This window comes from Actinia tenebrosa, unplaced genomic scaffold, assembly GCF_029948245.1.
Source record: "Actinia tenebrosa isolate PJP-AT-01 unplaced genomic scaffold, QUT_ActTen_1.0 PGA_scaffold1__47_contigs__length_23844297, whole genome shotgun sequence".
NCBI classification, from domain to species: domain Eukaryota; kingdom Metazoa; phylum Cnidaria; class Anthozoa; order Actiniaria; family Actiniidae; genus Actinia; species Actinia tenebrosa.
In genome coordinates this window covers 14,423,108-14,442,471 of record NW_028292578.1, presented here as the reverse complement: position 1 = coordinate 14,442,471, position 19,364 = coordinate 14,423,108, and the positions used below count along the sequence as shown (strand labels likewise).

The 19,364-nt window shown below is 38.7% G+C and overlaps 2 protein-coding genes across 2 annotated transcripts; one reads left to right on the top strand and one right to left on the bottom strand.

The window, feature by feature from the left end:
• The first annotated feature begins 1,200 nt into the window (after positions 1-1,200).
• Positions 1,201-14,740, top strand: LOC116304789 (glutathione hydrolase 1 proenzyme). The gene is made up of 8 exons (XM_031714571.2): positions 1,201-1,418; positions 2,620-3,041; positions 4,016-4,208; positions 11,129-11,433; positions 12,332-12,468; positions 12,939-13,126; positions 13,464-13,704; positions 14,093-14,740. The coding sequence occupies exons 1-8, from the start codon at positions 1,414-1,416 to the stop codon at positions 14,360-14,362; spliced, it is 1,761 nt and encodes a 586-aa protein (XP_031570431.2). The 5' UTR covers positions 1,201-1,413; the 3' UTR covers positions 14,363-14,740.
• LOC116304790 (uncharacterized) lies at positions 14,693-19,294 on the bottom strand. The gene is made up of 7 exons (XM_031714572.1): positions 19,149-19,294; positions 18,378-18,563; positions 16,787-16,984; positions 16,186-16,305; positions 15,352-15,438; positions 14,950-15,074; positions 14,693-14,813 (listed from the first exon to the last, which is right to left on the bottom strand). The coding sequence occupies exons 1-6, from the start codon at positions 19,213-19,215 to the stop codon at positions 14,950-14,952; spliced, it is 783 nt and encodes a 260-aa protein (XP_031570432.1). The 5' UTR covers positions 19,216-19,294; the 3' UTR covers positions 14,693-14,813.
• Between the last annotated feature and the right edge of the window lie 70 nt (positions 19,295-19,364).

Here is a 19,364-nt window from a genome sequence, read left to right as displayed (position 1 = left end):
GTGTTTTTCTAGATCATCTCGGCTAACAATCAACTAGCAAATGAAAATGAATGCAATCAAGCATGCTCCTAGTAATCAGCTTCTGGGCTCCATCATATGAATGGTGTATAGTGCTATCCAATGGATAAATCCTTATACGGTGGATAAATGGATGTGCAATTCCAATAAATTTATCCACTGAATAAGATTTATCTGTCAATTAGTACTACCTCCTCTTTGTAAAACTGGCTTGAGCCTATTAATTATGTAGCTGCCTAATTAATCCCATATCAACAATTATACCTGTCCAATGAAGAAAATAATTGGACAGTTGCCTATATGGGATTAATGAGAAGCTGTATAATTATAGCAATTACGCTCTACCGATCCTAGATTTATTCAGCTTTCAGAAAATGTATACCATTATACCTTAAAATATACTGACTAATGGGGGTGTAACTTACAAATGCCATTCAATTTATTTAACTGTTGTGAATGTCGCATTCTGATTGGCTTGACGCGCACGCACTTCCCGTTGCGTCATTCCTATCTTAAATAACGGTTATTGTGATTTGTATACAGTCAATTCAAAAAATGTTGTCGTCGACCGGCTCAAGCCTACGCGACTGGACCGAAAGGAACTCTGGGTAGCAATCATTGAAGCCGAGTTGACTCCATAATTTTATCTGACTAGTTATGCCTGGTTTACAGCACGAACCTTCGTAGGCGAGCGGGAAGTGTTGAAGGAGACGTTTTTTTAATGCCTTCATATTTTCGAAATTGTGAACTGAATCATAACTACTTTGTTTTGCTTTCCCTAAACCCAAAGACATGCATTTGATGGATTGTTTCTCGCCATTATTATCTTTATTACTAGCGGGAACAATTAATTCAGAACGAATATTTAACCGCTTCAGTGATTTTTACCCATATTCCTTTCGGTCCAGTCGCGTAGGCTTGAACCGGTCGACGACAACGTTTTTTGAATTGACTGTATAAAAACTTGCTGTGCTGTGTGCCGTTATAAAGCACGTGCACGCGTTTTTTATTTCTTCATCTCTGACAAGACTCAACCAACAAAAATCCTGAAATTTAACCGATAAGGAGCCTCAGATCTGACATCTGGAATCCCCATCCCCTTCCAAACTATAATATTAAAATATATATTCGTTAACCTCCAGTGGTTTTTATAATGCTGTCTTTCGTCATTTGTTAAATTTGAATACGCATTTCATTCTTAAGTCACGAAGGACACGTTCAATCCACAACAGGCAACAGGACGTCGCTACAATACTAAAGACCGTTGAAATTCGATTAGTATGTATGTAGCTTTGCCTTCAGCACGTTAAAGCCTGTCACGGCTAGCGAGTGTTACATAAGCAGACGTTAAGAACTTAAGTGTAATTCCTGTCTGGTTTCTACTGAGCACTCAAAATGGGGTAAGTTCTGGTAGCCATCTACTTTTAGTATGTTTATTCAAAGCCTAGTCCATCATATATCTTTTGATGTGTTCTCAACCGAGTTTTGGTATCTTAATACCCTGGTCCCAGAGGTTTTTCGTATTTTTCTTTCTTGTAAATTAGATATCTCTCTAAAAAAAGACTATGAGGACTCATATTTGCAAAATCTGCTATGGCGAAGTTAACCGGAACTGTGTGAATATTCAATCTTCGTTGGTTCTATTTGTTGGAGAGTTCATTCAAAACATTGTCAGTAAGCTAAAGTCAACTCATCCAAACGGAAGACAGTCTTTGAAGGCGCGAAACCCCAAAGTGACCTTATTCGGTTGCAGTTGACGTCGCCTTCTTAGATTTTGCGAATCTTAAGCCGTCCCTAATAACCCACAAGTAACGGTTAGAACACAAATAAAACATACGTGGGGAAAAGAATGGAGATTTTTTGAACGCAACAGAAGCTAAAATAAAAGTACTAGCACGTATAATGAAGAGAAACTTGTACATTTTCTCTTATGCTGAAACATTTTTAGCTATGCTGTCATGTTTGATATTAGCCTGGTCACGCTTAGATGCAAAACTTCCCGTTTAGGGTCAGTTCTTTGTATAGCATTATAAACTGAACTACTGTTATAAATCTTGCGTTTTGATTGCATGGTTGGGAGCGCAAGTTTATGAGTGCACACAGCACCGCAGCACGCTCGCACACTTTTTATTTCTTCACTATATACTGGGCCTAACCTTTAGGCGCCCCCGCCCACACGTAACCGCAAATTTTTGTATCCGGAATTTTTTTTTTCTTTTTCGGATACGGAGGCGTTCCACACGCGTCCGGAAATTTTTGTATCCGTATCCGAAAATTTTCGAAAACGGTCTCCAGAGTGGAAATTTTCGAATACGCTCAGAATACGGATACGTGTGGACGGTCGTATCCGCAAATTTTCGAATACGATAACGTAAACACGTTTTTGAGCATGCTCAATAAGAAAAACTATCCGTCAAAGGGGCTAGGCACTAGCGTGCATCAGGGCGGATCAAACAATTTCCAGATACGTGTGGACAGTGAAAACGGTTCGAAAACGATTCGAATACGCTGCGTGTGGACGCGAATATTTTCTTGCGGATACAAAAATTTTCGGATACGTGTGGACGGGGCCTTAAATTCCTATCTGCGTGTGTATTATAGGCTTAAACGTCGTAACATCATCATCATCGCAGTGGTCGTCATCGTTGTGCTCATTGCCATTGCACTAGGTCTAGGTCTAGGTCTAGGATTGGCCAAGAGCAAGGACGAGAAAACTAGTGACGAGAAACCAGCCAATCACGAAGGGCCTTATGAGCATGCAGTCGTCGCGAGTGATTCCGGCGATTGTTCGGAGGTTGGTCGGGATTTTCTTCGTAAGGGTGGATCCGCAGTCGATTCTGCGGTAGCCACTATGTTTTGCATTGGACTTCGTAACATGCATTCTAGTGGGATCGGAGGCGGTGGCTTCATGTTAGTCTATGAGAAAGGAAAGAAACAGGCTCACGTGATTGACTTTCGTGAGGTTGCGCCCGCGGCTGCAACTACTAACATGTACGTCAATCAAAGTGAAAAGGCGATAAACGGTGAGTCATGTGAACAACTTAAAGTGTATATCAAGGAAATTATTTTTCTTTCAAAATCACTTATATGTGAATAGTGTAATAGTATTGTTGCAGTATTTATGTATGTAAAATTTTCTTTTAGGAGATATAAACATTTGAAATATCAATATGCAAATGAGATGAGGTAAATTCAAGACTAATTTATTATACGAAAATGCTGTTGTGGAAAGTAATGCTGTTTTTTCATTTGCAAATCATCCTTATGACTGAAATATATGACTTTGTACACTTTTAGGTTATTACACTTCAGAACACTTGTCGTAAATTAGACTGCAAAATGTAACACATTTTTGAATTTACGTCATCTCATTTGCATATTGATATTTCAAATGTTTGTATCTCTGAAAAGAGAAGTCCACAAATATTGCAACCATACTACTACACTGTTCAAATATAAGTAATTTTTTCCCTTGATATACACTTTAAATAGAGCGGGTATCTTAAGTAGGAAACATACGGCACTGACTTCCAACGTACACGGTACGGCATTGCTCAACATTTGCCAGGTAGACATATGATGACCAAATCCATTATTTCGTCGAGTGTAGTAACTATGAATGAAATGACTTCCCATAAGAATGATTATCGCATGAGTAGGAAACGTACAGTACAGACTTACAACACTTACTCGGTACTACGTGCCGTTATCTTCCTTTAATTCATTCGCCCACAAAGAGTAGTTACAACTAAGGCTACTGCACGGCTACAAATGCCATAATGCTCAGTTCCCACTCGCGCTCTATACAAAAGCAGTGATTCAATGCCAGATTTAGCTGAACTATTTTGTTATCGCGCACGAAGACAGCTCCAAGTCCACTGTCAACGCGACCTAAAGCTTTTCGTTTCGTTTTTGTTTGTTTGTTCTCTTTTTTTCGAAATGATTATGCTGTCCTTGGTTCGTTCACTGACCATGCATATCTCCTGTTTTACTATAGGGGCGTTAGCTGCCGGCGTCCCTGGTGAAGTCAAAGGAATGTACACTGCATGGCACCGGTTTGGGAAGCTCCCCTGGAAGGACCTTATTCAACCTGCTATCGATCTGGCAACTAATGGCTTCAAGATCGGCAAACCACTACACGAGGCTATAAAGAGGAAAGCACAGCTTATCAAGAATGATCCTGGGCTTAGGTAGGTACAAGACAATCTAATATGGAAGGGGTTTTTAACCCTAGGGAGAGGAGGTCTAAAGGACTAGCGCTCAAGGGGCTCACAAGAGTTTAATTGAGTTGCTGCACTATATGCATTTCACGCGCGCTTTAAAACGAATTATTTAAATAATTTTTAATTTAAAAAAAAGAATAATAATATATTAAAAAAAAAAAAAAAGAATTAAAACGAGTCCTAAACGATTTAAAATATTGTTAATTTGGTAGAGAAACTTTGAGTGATTTTTCTCTACACCAAACGCTCTGTTCGTATGCCTACTTGAGCAGGTATAATGTTTAGGTCACCCATCCAAACCCTGAACCTCCCCAGACGGGCTTGACTCAGCACTTTTGATGCCCAAGTTTTTTCCACTGGTCCACGGTTCCTTGAAATTAGCATTACAACAGCCAGGAAAACAATGCACCAGATAGACTAGACTTTTTAACATTATTTTTTAAACCGATTCCGTGCGTGGCAGAGATGCAAGGGATTAGCCGATATGGTCTTGGGGCCGGCTGGTCTCTCCCCTGATGCTTCGGCTAGAACATTTTCTTGCGTAATTCGTACACCCAAGGGCAGAAGGATTTAATCGCCGTCAGGTCCGAAGTCCATACGCCGCCTCAGCTCTGCGGATGTCTCGGGGGTATGGCAAAGTGGGATCGATTTTTTTTCGAATTTTTCTTGGTCATAAACTTAGGTTCAAATACGACCGCACCGAGATAATATTTTGTTGTTGTTTTATTTATTTATTTATTTATTTATTTATTTATTTATCTATCTATCTATCTATTTATTTATTTATTTATTTATTTATTTATTTATTTATTTATTTATTTATTATTAATTTATTTATTTATTTATTTATTTATTCATTCATTCATTATTGAACTCAAACCGTTAACAGTTAAGACCCACTCAGTGATATCTTGTTGCTTACATTCGATGAACATCATAATTTATTCGATTTCGATCCGAAAAGTAGGTTTCAAATCCTTGCCAGCCTATCGGGCTTTACGATGCCATTCTTCAAAACACACTCGTTTAGTTAGGTCCGGTCATTACATTTCTACTATCAAAACCTAAAATTACTTCCCCAAAATTACCTTTATTAAAGAAATGTTTTATCAGGGTTAGCGAATACATAATTATGAAAAGTTCATCAGCGAATATTGTTACATGCACGGCATGCTTCACACAGTCAGGCAGTTGCAGTGTGAAATGTATCCTCTTAATGACGAAGAACTGACTTGAATACATCTCACACTGATGTCTAAAAAGGTTTTCTCACTGTTCATTCCAAGGTTAAAAAAAGTGCGGAGAGAAATTTCTTTATATTTACAATTTTACAATTTTTACAATTTCCTTATATTTTTCAGTGATGCAGCTTAAAAGTCTTTTCCTTTTATGCTCTGAAAATAAAAAATAATAATAAAACAAAACATTAAAACTAAAATCGCATATGAAGGAAAATTTAGGGAATCAAGCTGTGGCCTGAATTAGATCAGCCCAGAGGATATTTCAGGCCATCGATAAATTAAATTTGGAGGATTAGTTTTGCTTCTTAAAGGCTTGCTTGTAAGCGGTGTGAAGGAACTTATTGAAGGAACTGAGTCTGGAGCTTGAATCTGAAATGATATTTGTTGAGAACACATCAATATTTTTCTTCTATAATCAATTACCTTATAAATCTTGACAACAAGCAAACTGTAAGTCCTGCAACCCATAGAGATGGCACGTAGGGACTTTGGTGACATCCAAAAAGGACATGTAGTTCTTTCTTGTCTTGGCCTCTATCACTGTGATCTGCATCTCCATCAGAACTATCGTCACTCTCATCACTGAGTGTACTGTCAGGGACACCCAAATCACCATCAATAACACAGGCACCACTGTTATAACCATCATCACCAAGATTAGTACAATTATCATCAGCAGCATGATGATCATCATGATTACTACAATCATCATCAGCATCATCAGCAACATCAGCATCATGATTACTACAATCATCATCAGGAACATGGCCTTGCAAATGGCACTCACGGCTGTCCATGGCATCAATACGATTTGAAACATCCCCCTCCTCTTCTTCTTGCTTGTTGTCGTCATCATCAATTGCAATTTTTTCTTCATCATAGCCATGGCTTTCACAGCACTTTATGGCATCACTATGATGAACGATACCTTCCTCCTCTTCTTCTTCTTGCTTGATATCATCATCAGCAACTGCAATTTCATCTTCACTGCCGTCATGGCTCTCACAGCACTCTATGGCATCACTATGATAAACCATTTCTTCTTCTTCTTCTTCTTGCTTGATAGCATCATCAGCAACTGCAATTTCATCTTCACTTTCGCCATGGCTTTCACAGCACTCTATGGCATCACTATGATGAACCATACCTTTCTCCTCTTCCTCTTCTTGCTTATCACAATCATAATCATCATCAGCAACTGCAATTTCATCTTCACTGTCGTCATGGCTCTCACAGCACTCTATGGCATCACCATGATGAACCATACCTTTCTCCTCTTCTTCTTCTTGCTTATCACAATCATAATCATCATCAGCAACTGCAATTTCATCTTTACTGTCGCCATGGCTCTCATGATAAACCACATCTTCTTCTTCTTCTTCTTGCTTATCACAATCATAATCATCATCAGCAACTGCAATTTCATCTTCACTGTCGCCATGGCTCTCACAGCACTCTATGGCATCACTATGATAAACCACATCTTCCTCCTCTTCTTCTTGCTTGATATCATCATCAGCAACTGCAATTTCATCTTCACTGTCGCCATGGCTTTCACAGCACTCTATGGCATCACTATGATGAACCATACCTTTCTCCTCTTCTTCTTCTTGCTTATCACAATCATAATCATCATCAGCAACTGCAATTTCATCTTCACTGTCGCCATGGCTCTCACAGCACTCTATGGCATCACTATGATGAACCATACCTTTCTCCTCTTCTTCTTCTTGCTTATCACAATCATAATCATCATCAGCAACTGCAATTTCATCTTCGCTGTCGCCATGGCTCTCACAGCACTCTGTGGCATCACTATGATAAACCATACCTTTCTCCTCTTCTTCTTCTTGCTCATCACAATCATAATCATCATCAGCAACTGCAATTTCATCTTCACTGTCGCCATGGCTCTCACAGCACTCTTTGGAATCACTATCATAAACCACATCTTCCTCCTCTTCTTCTTGCTTGATATCATCATCAGCAACTGCAATTTCATCTTCATTTTCGTCATGGCTCTCACAGCACTCTATGGCATCACTATGATAAACCATTTCTTCTTCTTCTTCTTCTTGCTTGATATCATCATCAGCAACTGCAATTTCATCTTCGCTTTCGCCATGGCTTTCACAGCACTCTATGGCATAACTATGATGAACCATACCTTTCTCCTCTTCTTCTTCTTGCTTATCACAATCATAATCATCATCAGCAACTGCAATTTCATCTTCACTGTCGCCATGGCTCTCACAGCACTCTATGGCATCACTATGATGAACCATACCTTTCTCCTCTTCTTCTTCTTGCTTATCACAATCATAATCATCATCAGCAACTGCAATTTCATCTTCACTGTCGCCATGGCTTTCACAGCACTCTATGGCATCACTATGATAAACCATGTCTTCTTCTTCTTGCTTAATATCATCATCAGCAACTGCAATTTCATCTTCACTGTCGCCATGGCTCTCACAGCACTCTATGGCATCACTATGATGAACCATACCTTTCTCCTCTTCTTCTTCTTGCTTGATATCATCATCAGCGACTACAATTTCATCTTCATTTTCGCCATGGCTCTCACAGCACTCTATGGCATCACTATGATAAACGATATCTACCTCCTCTTCCTCTTCTTGCTTGATATCATCATCAGCGACTACAATTTCATCTTCATTTTCGCCATGGCTCTCACAGCACTCTATGGCATCACTATGATGAACCATACCTTTCTCCTCTTCTTCTTCTTGCTTATCACAATCATAATCATCATCAGCAACTGCAATTTCATCTTCACTGTCGCCATGGCTTTCACAGCACTCTATGGCATCACTATGATAAACCATGTCTTCTTCTTCTTGCTTAATATCATCATCAGCAACTGCAATTTCATCTTCACTGTCGCCATGGCTCTCACAGCACTCTATGGCATCACTATGATTAATCATACCTTTCTCCTCTTCTTCTTCTTGCTTGATATCATCATCAGCGACTACAATTTCATCTTCATTTTCGCCATGGCTCTCACAGCACTCTATGGCATAACTATGATGAACCATACCTTTCTCCTCTTCTTCTTCTTGCTTATCACAATCATAATCATCATCAGCAACTGCAATTTCATCTTCACTGTCGCCATGGCTCTCACAGCACTCTATGGCATCACTATGATAAAGCATATCTTCCTCCTCTTCGTCTTCTTGCTTATCACAATCATAATCATCATCAGCAACTGCAATTTCATCTTCACTGTCGCCATGGCTCTCACAGCACTCTATGGCATCACTATGATAAACCATGTCTTCTTCTTCTTGCTTGCTATCATCATCAGCGACTGCAATTTCATCTTCACTATCGTCTTGGCTCTCACAACACTCTTTGACATCTTCCATCTCTTCTTCTTCTTCTTTCGTTTCGTTCTTGTCAGCATCATGGACAGCCACAACATTCTTTTCATCCTTGTCAACAAGTGATCTACATTCACAAGGTGGCAGTGGAAGAAGCATTTGCCTGATGTTCTTGATAATCGAAGTAGACGATGCAGTTCTGTTGCAGAAATCATCGTAATATTCCTTGTAGAAATAATCAAGGAATTTTGCCGCCAGTGGCTGAATAAGGCTCGGATGTCCGGGGTTGATCCAACATTGGGTTGTGAGTTCACCCTCGTGATTTCTCTCTATTGAAATGGCTGCCATATGAACAACTACGCCTTTAAAACTTCGATGATCTTTTAAAGAGCCTTTTTCCCCGACGCAAAACAAAAGTGCACTGATCCGTCTTTCGTCGGGAAAGTTTCTTACAACCTTAAAGTACTTCGTTGGTTTACAAGGCCATGAAGACTCATCATCATCATCGCTTGAGTTAGTGACTTCTTCGTCAGAAGTACTGTATTCTTCATCATTGCTTGTCCACTCGTCATCATCATCATCATCGTCATCATCATCGTCGTCGTCGTCGTCATCACTATCCTCCTCGTCCTCATCGACAGAGGAACCCCCTGCACTGTCTGGTAGGGGGAGTGCTAATGCCTTGCACTGCACCGATGATGATGCTCTACAATATCTTCTTCTCCTGAGCATCTCGCGATAAGCGAGTATTATGTCCAACACACTAAACATTGAATCAAAATTGAATTCATGATTATTTAAGATCGTAATTATATGTTGTAAGGAGAGTAGAGAGATTTAACTTTAGCTTTAGTCTTGAATGATTGGCTTAATTCGCGTATGAACTGGGGCTCTTAGTATTTAGCGACACAAATTGTATTGCGGGAACAATGCAGTTATTATTACTGGACAGAATTATCCAAAGGAAAAAAGTACTAGTTTGATTGGTTTGCCCAATGCCTGCAGAACATGGCTGCTGCTTATAACCCAATAATAAGTCAGTTGTTTTGATCTTACCGTATTATTATCAAAAACACCAAGATCACCAATATTATCCAATAGATTATTCTCACGATCAGGAATTCCTCGGCTGAATAAATAAATTAAAATTTAATTAAACCAATTAAAGTTTTAAATATTTTTTTAAAAGTTTAATAATCAACCAAAAAACGTCTTTCGCTAATGGTCCAATTCATTTTATCTCCTTCCTTTTTTTTGTTTTCTTTCTTTTGCCCGCTTAGCTTTCTCCTTCTATTCTTTTGTTTCTTTACTTGTGTTCAATTGTTTTCTCTTTTTGCTTCCCTTTTTATGAGTTTTTTTTTCTTCCTTTTCCTTTATTTCCTTCTAGACTAAAATACTCAGATTCTTGTGAACGTTGCAAACTCACCTTCTTCCAAGATAGCAAGGAAATTTGATTACTAAAAATATCATATTCAATGTTTGAAACGCTTTACACTATATCAGTATTTTGCTCTCGTTTTCGTACGAATTCCGAAACTTTTTCAATTAGACAAGAGTAATTGAATAATTATAACGTCATAATCACGCGCGCACGTAATGGCACCTGTATCCAGGACCCCTCTATCTAGTGCATTACGCATGCGCAATGTTCTGCATGTTATCTTTTGTTTAACCAAGCTTTTTTCTGTTAGACCATAGTTAATAGAGGGGAATGGTTATGAAACTTATTGTTATATGTCTTTGTTTACTTTTTTCAAGCGTGACTGTGCACAATCCTTTGTTTTACCATTGTTGGCAATGGCTGAGTGAACAGACCAAAATCTTTCTTTTGGCTGCTAGTTCAAAATACTTAAAGATTTATAAGAGATATTTGAATATTCCTTACAATAATCCCGTAGACAAAGTTTATGTTTACTTATTTTGCAATTTTGAATGAGCATAAATCAAACATTGTGCACTGTCAAGACCGGTTCAACCTCACAAGCGAACAAAGACCTGATAACAATAGGTTTCCTAACCATTCCCTTCTATTAACTGTGGTTAATGAGCTTTCTCCGGCTTTTTTTTTTTTTTTTTTTTTCTTTCTTTTTTCTTGTGGTCATGAATTTTATATTCATATATTATAAACCTACCCTATTTAGGAGTGAACATAGATTTGTTGTTGGTGATTTTCCCGCCATGTCCTCTTGACTTAAGCTCACCTTGCTTTTACGTATATTTCAAGTACAAATCTACCATCTTAATGATTCTGATATATATTATTTCTGTTTTGGTGTTTGCATTTTCACCACATAAGTGATATTCTGATGGAAAATGGGGAACTGAAATCCGAGGGCGACATCATCAAGAACCCCGAACTAGCTGCAACACTGACTAAGATCCAACAGGACCCCCATTCCTTCTACAACGGGTCCTTAGCGAAGGATATCGCTAAAGACATAAAAGACGCTGGCGGTATAATTACAGAGGAGGATTTGAAAAACTACAAAGCGGGGACATCAAAAGCGGCCATTAAGAATGAGTTGAGGGATCTGACATGGTACACTGTCCCACCCCCCTCGGGTGGTGCTGTTGTTACACTTATTCTGAACATCTTGAAAGGTAGGTCATCTATACCCCTATTTGCTTTATTCTTGCATTAAATTCCCTTTTATTTATTTTATTTATATATCGTTTTGCGTTAACCAAAACATATAACTTATCGATTATGAAAAAGGTCCTTTCAGTGGATGTGAAATAGTCGTTCCCTCGTGGTCTCCCATTAGTTCAAATCCAGTGAAAGGACCTTTGAAACTCCTTATCAACTCTTGGACCATATTCCTTTAAATTTCTTTTTATCTATTTATTATTATTTTTGTAAATTATCTATTTTTCATTTATTTATTGTTTTTGGTTAATATGTCACCCTCTTTAAATAGAATTCATTAATTATTGATTTATTGATTATCGATCATGAAAAAGGTCCTTTCACTGGATGTGATATATTCGCTCCCTCGTGGTCTCATGCTTAGTTCACATCCAGTGAAAGGACCTTCGAAACTCCTTATCAACTCTTGGACGACAGTTGTCCATCACGTTTCCTTTTATCTATGTTTTACTTATTTTATTTATTCATCATGGATCATAAAAAATTTAGGTCCTTTCAATGGATGTGAACTAAGCATGAGACCACGAGGGAGCGACTATATCACATCCAGTGAAAGGACCTTTGAAACTCCTAATAAACTCCTAAACCGTATTCGTCTAGTAACTTTTTTTAATCTATTTTATTTTATTTATTTGTTTTGTTTTGCGTCAATTAAGACATATTATTTTTGGTTTTAAATGACGATCTTTTCCCAGGATGAACATCAGTTGCTCCTTCATGGTTTAGGAGTTGATTAGGAGCTTCGACAAAGGTCCTCTTGCTGGGTGTGAACTTCATGACTGTGATGAAATCATTAAATCAAATTAGATAGAATGAAACCTATTTTTATCATTAATATTTTTATATATTCAGGTTATAATCTGAGTCCCAGTGATCGTGCCAATGATAGCATCTCAGTACTCACTTACCATAAGATTGTCGAGGCTTTCAAGTTTGCCTTTGCCCGCCGGTCACAACTTGGGGATCCAGACTTTGAAAACATAACACAGGTATGTAAGAGATGATGTAAGCATGACACGGACAGGATACAGGCTAGGATTGACGTTATTTCTTGAAACAATCACAGCTAATGAATCTATGTACAACTGCTATCCAGTCAAAGTGATTAGGGGCTGTTATTTGAAAACAGGGTGCATGGCCCTAGTGCGCTGGGGACAAGTCTTTAAAATATTTAAGTTATGAGAAAATTTAAATTTAAAAAGGATGCTATATTCGGCTTTCTACGTAGTAGTACGATGTGCATGCTGGCACAGTTGTATACATACGTTTTCTCACAAGACTCTGAAGATGACTTCCGCTCAGGTTGTCGAGACCTCATGCAGTCACCACCAACAACAGTCTTTCTCAAGACTACACTCACCCGGGCGATCACACTTTACAACAAAATTCAACATCTGGGTTCAAACCATTTATTCTTATATATACATACTATCAATATTGCAATCCTTCAAATCAACAGCTCGTCAAGAACATGACAAGTCCCGCGTACGCAGAGGCTCTTCGTCGCCTCATCTGGAACAATAGAACTCACAACTTCACGTACTACGGGGAAGAGACGTTGATAGGGAATGACGGTGGCACGTCACATCTGTCGATATTAGCTGCTAACGGCGACGCTGTTAGTGTTACGAGTTCAGTCAACTATCTGTAAGTTAATTCAAATGTATTTTTGTAGCTAGGATCGCATTTGAGTCAAGATTTCGTATCCAATACGTTTATGATTATTTCATTTTATTGCCAAGCTTTCGACCATATTTGTCATCTTCAGGGCTACATCAAATACCTTACAACTGCGCGCGAGCCGTCATTTTGGACATACGAATGAAGAGATTTGCTCTCATAATGGACGCACTCCCAACCAAACAAAACGCAGTCAGTCTATGACAGTTATTTTATAATATCCATTATCTTCTAGACTCAAGACTGTTCTAAGTTATATAAATTAATTAAAGATTGTTCATAATCTCAAATCATCAACTTTCAGACTCGGCGCTGTATATCGTTCAAACCGAACGGGAATAATATACAATAATGGCATGGATGACTTTGGGATACCTGGTCAAAACAATATCTACGGCCTCCCCCCGACACCGGTGAATTTCATCAAGCCTGGCAAGAGAGCTCAGTCATCTATGAGCCCTGTTATATTCACCAATAGACAGGGGGAGGTAGTGTTTGTAGCAGGCGCCTCAGGAGGACCACGGATTATATCATCTATATGTCTGGTATGTGATGAGTTTGGGTTTGGTTTCCACCCACCTGTCAGTTCCCTCCTGCCTGTCCTTTGTCCATTTCGTCTTGCCTCCATCCACCCTTCCATCCATCCACCATCCCTCCCTCCCTCCCTCCCTCCCTCCCTCCCTCCCTCCATCCCGGCTCCATCCATCCCTCCCTCCATCCATCCCTCCCTCCCTCCATCCCTCCATCCATCCCTACCTCCCTCCATCCATCCATCCATCCATCCATCCATCCATCCATCCATCCATCCATCCCTCCCTCCATCCATCCCTCCTTCCATCCTTCCATCCATCCATCCAAACTATAAACATTTTGCATCAGATCTACGAGCTCTATCAAAAACAGCAGTCTAAAATTAAAACTCTTTTGTTCCAGGTATTCATGAGTAAAATGTGGTTCAATAAAACCCTCCTAACATCAGTCAAGGAACCTCGTTTGCATCATCAATGGATTCCAAACGAAATAAACATCGAGACCGTAGACCCTTACATCTTACGCCAACCCATCCAAGATGGCCTAAAAGCTCTTGGGCATCGAATCGTGAAAAAATCGTACGCAGTAGTACAAGCGATTAATAGGGAAGTGGATGGACGTATATACGGTGTGTCCGACCCTCGTAAATACTCCTGGGCGGCAGGATATTAGTATCAATCCTTATTAACAAATAAGGGGGTGAGGGGTGAGTAGGGGACTAGCGAATGAAAGGGAAGAATGAATCAAAAAAGGTTGTATGGTAAAATTTCACCAGTCATTCCCTTGAATATTATGTCTTTGTTTATAGGATGATTTTTTATGTGTATCATTCATTCCCTTGAGTATCATGTCTTTGTTTATAGGATGTTTCATGTACACGGATAATATCAGAGCACCACCCATTTCATTGAATATTATGGCTTTGCTAATCGCTACTTGGAACCATTTTCCCAAGCAAACTAAAATACAGAATCTGCCCCTAATATAAAAGGAAAGCATTACTTCTTAGCTTCTTTACCATTTATTAAACCTTTCAGATCTATAAGATAACTTGTTGTGTTATTCATCTTGATAATGATCCGTCCTGTCCAGCTACTCATCTCGTTACTCGTAGTAAATTGTTCTGTATTGATTCAATAAGAGACCTAAATAAATAAGGGTGGAGTGGCTGTACAGGGTACAGCTGTTAGTCTGCCTGCCTGCCTGCCTGCCTGCCTGCCTGCCTGCCTGTGTATTCAGTATTGAAGGTCGATACATACCTACACACACAGATTGCAAGTCCTAGGACACCTTGTCAATGCAAACTCACGCAGGCGGTACTGACCAATGGGAAGACAGGCATGTCTAAACTGATTGCACAAGTGCGATGATATATCCCTGCAAGCTGAAAAAGAATGAAAGGACATTCAAAATCATGACAGATCTTTTTCGAGTTCGTCATATACCGCTGTATTGTCTTGATTTTTTGCATGCAAATATTCACAAATAACAAAGATACTCTGAAGAATGAATACGCACTCCAAAATTACAAACACTTTACAGGAACACATGAATCATTGAACACACCATGGAAGCTAATCCTGAGTAACAAAGAACTCGAAACTGCCAGTATACTAGTGTTATGTAACTCGCGGTTACGGTCACGTGGATAAGGTACTTACGTTGACAATCCCTGTAATCTGGACTCAAAGCAGGCACACCATTCCAACAACATCCAAACAACCCACAATCGGTTGGCTTCTTGGCCTCTATAGAGATAATAAGGAATACTAAAGGTTAAACAGCTGCTAACCAATTTACTACTGACCGACCGACCATGCAGATAACCGACTGACCACCACTCATCCATCTATTAATCCATCAATTCTCATCCATGCATTCATCCACCCATCCATCAATTCCCACCCATGCATTCATCCACCCATCCATCCATTCTCATCCATGCATTCATCCACCCATCCATCCATTCTCATCCATGCATTCATCCACCCATCCATCAATTCCCACCCATGCATTCATCCACCCATCCATCAATTCCCACCCATGCATTCATCCACCCATCCATCCATGCATTTATCCACCCATCCATCAATTCCCACCCATGCATTCATCCACCCATCCATCAATTCCCACCCATGCATTCATCCACCCATCCATCCATTCTCATCCATGCATTCATCCACCCATCCATCAATTCCCACCCATGCATTCATCCATCCATTCTCATCCATGCATTCATCCACCCATCCATCATTTTCCGCCCATGCATTCATCCACCCATCCATCCATTCTCATCCATGCATTCATCCACCCATCCATCCATTCTCATCCATGCATTCATCCACCCATCCATCCATTCTCATCCATGCATTCATCCAACTATCACCTTCAAGTCACCTGAACAAACAAGAATTGTATGCAACCAACCACCACGCAACCAGTCAAATTGTAAAATTATCAACGCATGCCAGGAAAACTTTTTATGATTTACTTACTACATTTTTTACACGTCCACGCACATTTCTGTCTGGTTAGCGCTGAATCACAGTACCGACTATCGGTCTTTGTTTGATTGAGGCAGTACTCGTCAGAATTGACATTATAACAAAGTTTATCTGCAAAACAGTATAAAATAATTTTACTTGATCCAATAGCAAGCATAATACGCCAACTCGTTCCGAAGTTGAGGAGGGAAGTGGGTCGAGTTGACATTGTATTGCATTATGGGGCTTTTTGAGGAGACAATGATATACGTCATCTTGAAAATATGTCCCCCAAAAACAGTCTTACAATGCACTGCAATGTCAACTCGACCAAGCAACAGAAAATGAACTAGTTCATATTTTCTCTTCGACCACGTTTTTCACTTACTCTCAGAATGGCAAATATCGTGCCTAGAGTCTTATATAAAGATGCTTCATATTTACCGAAATTTGCATTAATAGTCTTTTGAGAAACCTTATTATAGGATTCATATTAATTCCTTTGCAAATATTTTGCGGCTTATGAATGTTGGTGGGGTTCCTGTGAAATACTTGGCGGGAAAATTGGTGCCGCGCGCGCGCATCACCGTACATTTTTTTCTTTTTCACTTACAAGGGCATCCTTTCTCGTCTACTCCATCTGCAAAGGTCTTCTTGTCCATACAGCACCACCCAAAGGTGTTTTCACAATAATACTTCACCCAGGGATACGAGGAGTTCAAGGTGATGTCATTGTAGTACTGCAAGCATGTTTTTTTAGTCGTCACGTTAGTCAGGAGAGGTAGGCGGTCCGTCTGTGCACATTCATAATCTAGAATAATTACAAATGAAGAAAGCATATACAGTCAATATCATTAACGTTGTCCACCGAAAAAAGACATTTACACATTTACACATTTACACATTTACACATTTACACATTTACACATTTACACATTTACACATTTACACATTTACACATTTACACATTTACACATTTACACATTTACACATTTACACATTTACACATTTACACATTTACACATTTACACATTTACACATTTACACATTTACACATTTACACATTTACACATTTAGACTAAAAGAAATATCACGTGTTTCCTCGAAGGTTCTGGCATAAAACAAATGCTGAAATACCATTCTCCATCTTAAATCCTCACTAAATGGTCAGGGCATTCTGGATTTTCGATTCACGAATTGAATTTTACATTTAAAATTCAGGCTGACGCACACAAGGCAAAGGATACATAATGAAACACGTGATATATCTTTTAGTCTAAATGTGTAAATGTGTAAATGTGTAAATGTGTAAATGTGTAAATGTGTAAATGTGTAAATGTGTAAATGTGTAAATGTGTAAATGTGTAAATGTGTAAATGTGTAAATGTGTAAATGTGTAAATGTGTAAATGTGTAAATGTGTAAATGTGTAAATGTGTAAATGTGTAAATGTGTAATGTGTAAATGTGTAAATGTGTAAATGTGTAAATGTGTAAATGTGTAAATGTGTAAATGTGTAAATGTGTAAATGTGTAAATGTGTAAATGTGTAAATGTCTTTTTTCGGTGGACAACGTTAATGACATTGACTGTATATTAATCAATGACTGACATGGATATCATTCGGTATTACTGGGCTGCCTCTCACTGGTCTATTGTGAGTAGAATTGCTTAATGCTTATCTTCAGTGCTGCTACGAATAATTTGTCTGGTTTTCCTCACTACACAAAAATCAAATTCTCCAATTGGAATTTCAGTGGACGAAGAGCTACTCTGTAGAAATACCACTGATAAATCTTATTTCTTATATTCAATTATCTATTTCTTATTATTTATTTGTATAGATTTTGTATAGTCACGCTAGTAAGCTGTTAGATTCTTGCAGGCTGAACCGCCGCATATGTGAGTCGAGTTTGTTTGATATCTTGTTCCCTCCCTTGAGGATTTTTCTCCGAGATGCGACCTCGGGTTTTCTCAAGCCCTTCTTAGTTACATCAACATGTAAACTGAATGTCAGTGTTGGTCGTATTGAATATAGTGGTAGTGACGTGCCTACTTAATAAAAGTTAAAAAAAAATTGTAACTAGTCAGTATCAATATACTAAATTTATTAATATCCAGTACTACGATAGAATTGAGCGAAGGGATCAATGCTTTTAACCCTCAAATCCCAATGCAATTGCAGTTTTTAAAACATCTACGATACCTTTGCAGCCCTGGTTAAAGGGTAGTTGAGACAGCGTTCCGTCTGGACAGCAGTATCCACACATAGAAGAGCACCGTGTCTTCATATAGGCACTATAACGCCCATCTGTACAGTAGCCCTTCAGCATGAAATAGAAACAGGAATTTGGCCTCAAGCGGTCTTTCTTGCATCCTGTATTTGAGGTACCTGAATGAATGAAGTTTGAAAAGAATAATAGTGATAGATTAGTACGCGTTCATGCAATCCATTTTCAGGTACATTCCTATTCCTACGCATTCATACAATCAATTTAGATTCATCGTTATCTATATATTCCTTTACTTTTCCAATATCCTTCAGGACGATTCTACATAGTATCTGCATCTTTTTACTAATATAATACAATAGTTTGTTTCTACGGCACTGAGTCGTCTAACAGATTGAGTTCGATATTTTTTTAAATGACGATTTTAGTTGTGCCCAAAGAAAAGGCTTGAAATAAAAATCTGTCCGCCTCCCAAAACTGAGCTATCTTCGGATTGATACTTGAAATTGTTTCGTTGTTTCATCCTTACTTCTTCGTTTACATCTCGATTTTATGCTTTCTTTGTTCAATCATAGTGATATTGTCATGCACTTTATTTGAATTGAAGAGTATAAAAACTACAAATGTGCAAAAACAACTCAAAGACGTTATCTGCTATCCGAAATCTGCATTTTTTTCAGCTAATGATCAGGCACTCGAAGTTTATCTCAAAGATAAACAACCCCATAGCAATATATTCTACTTACTTTGAGAATAAGCAGTGTTAGCCACTGTAGTTAGAATAAGAACAGCTAAAACCAAAATATCTGTCATCGTTCGATACGTAGTATTCAGCTGCGAAGCAAGCTCTCGCTATATTGATTCGTATGAACCTATACCAGGGTGAAAACTGTGCTCACTTATATCTCATACGTTTGTAATCCCAGAAGAAAGCTGAGTCAATACCTTTTGCGATAATAAAT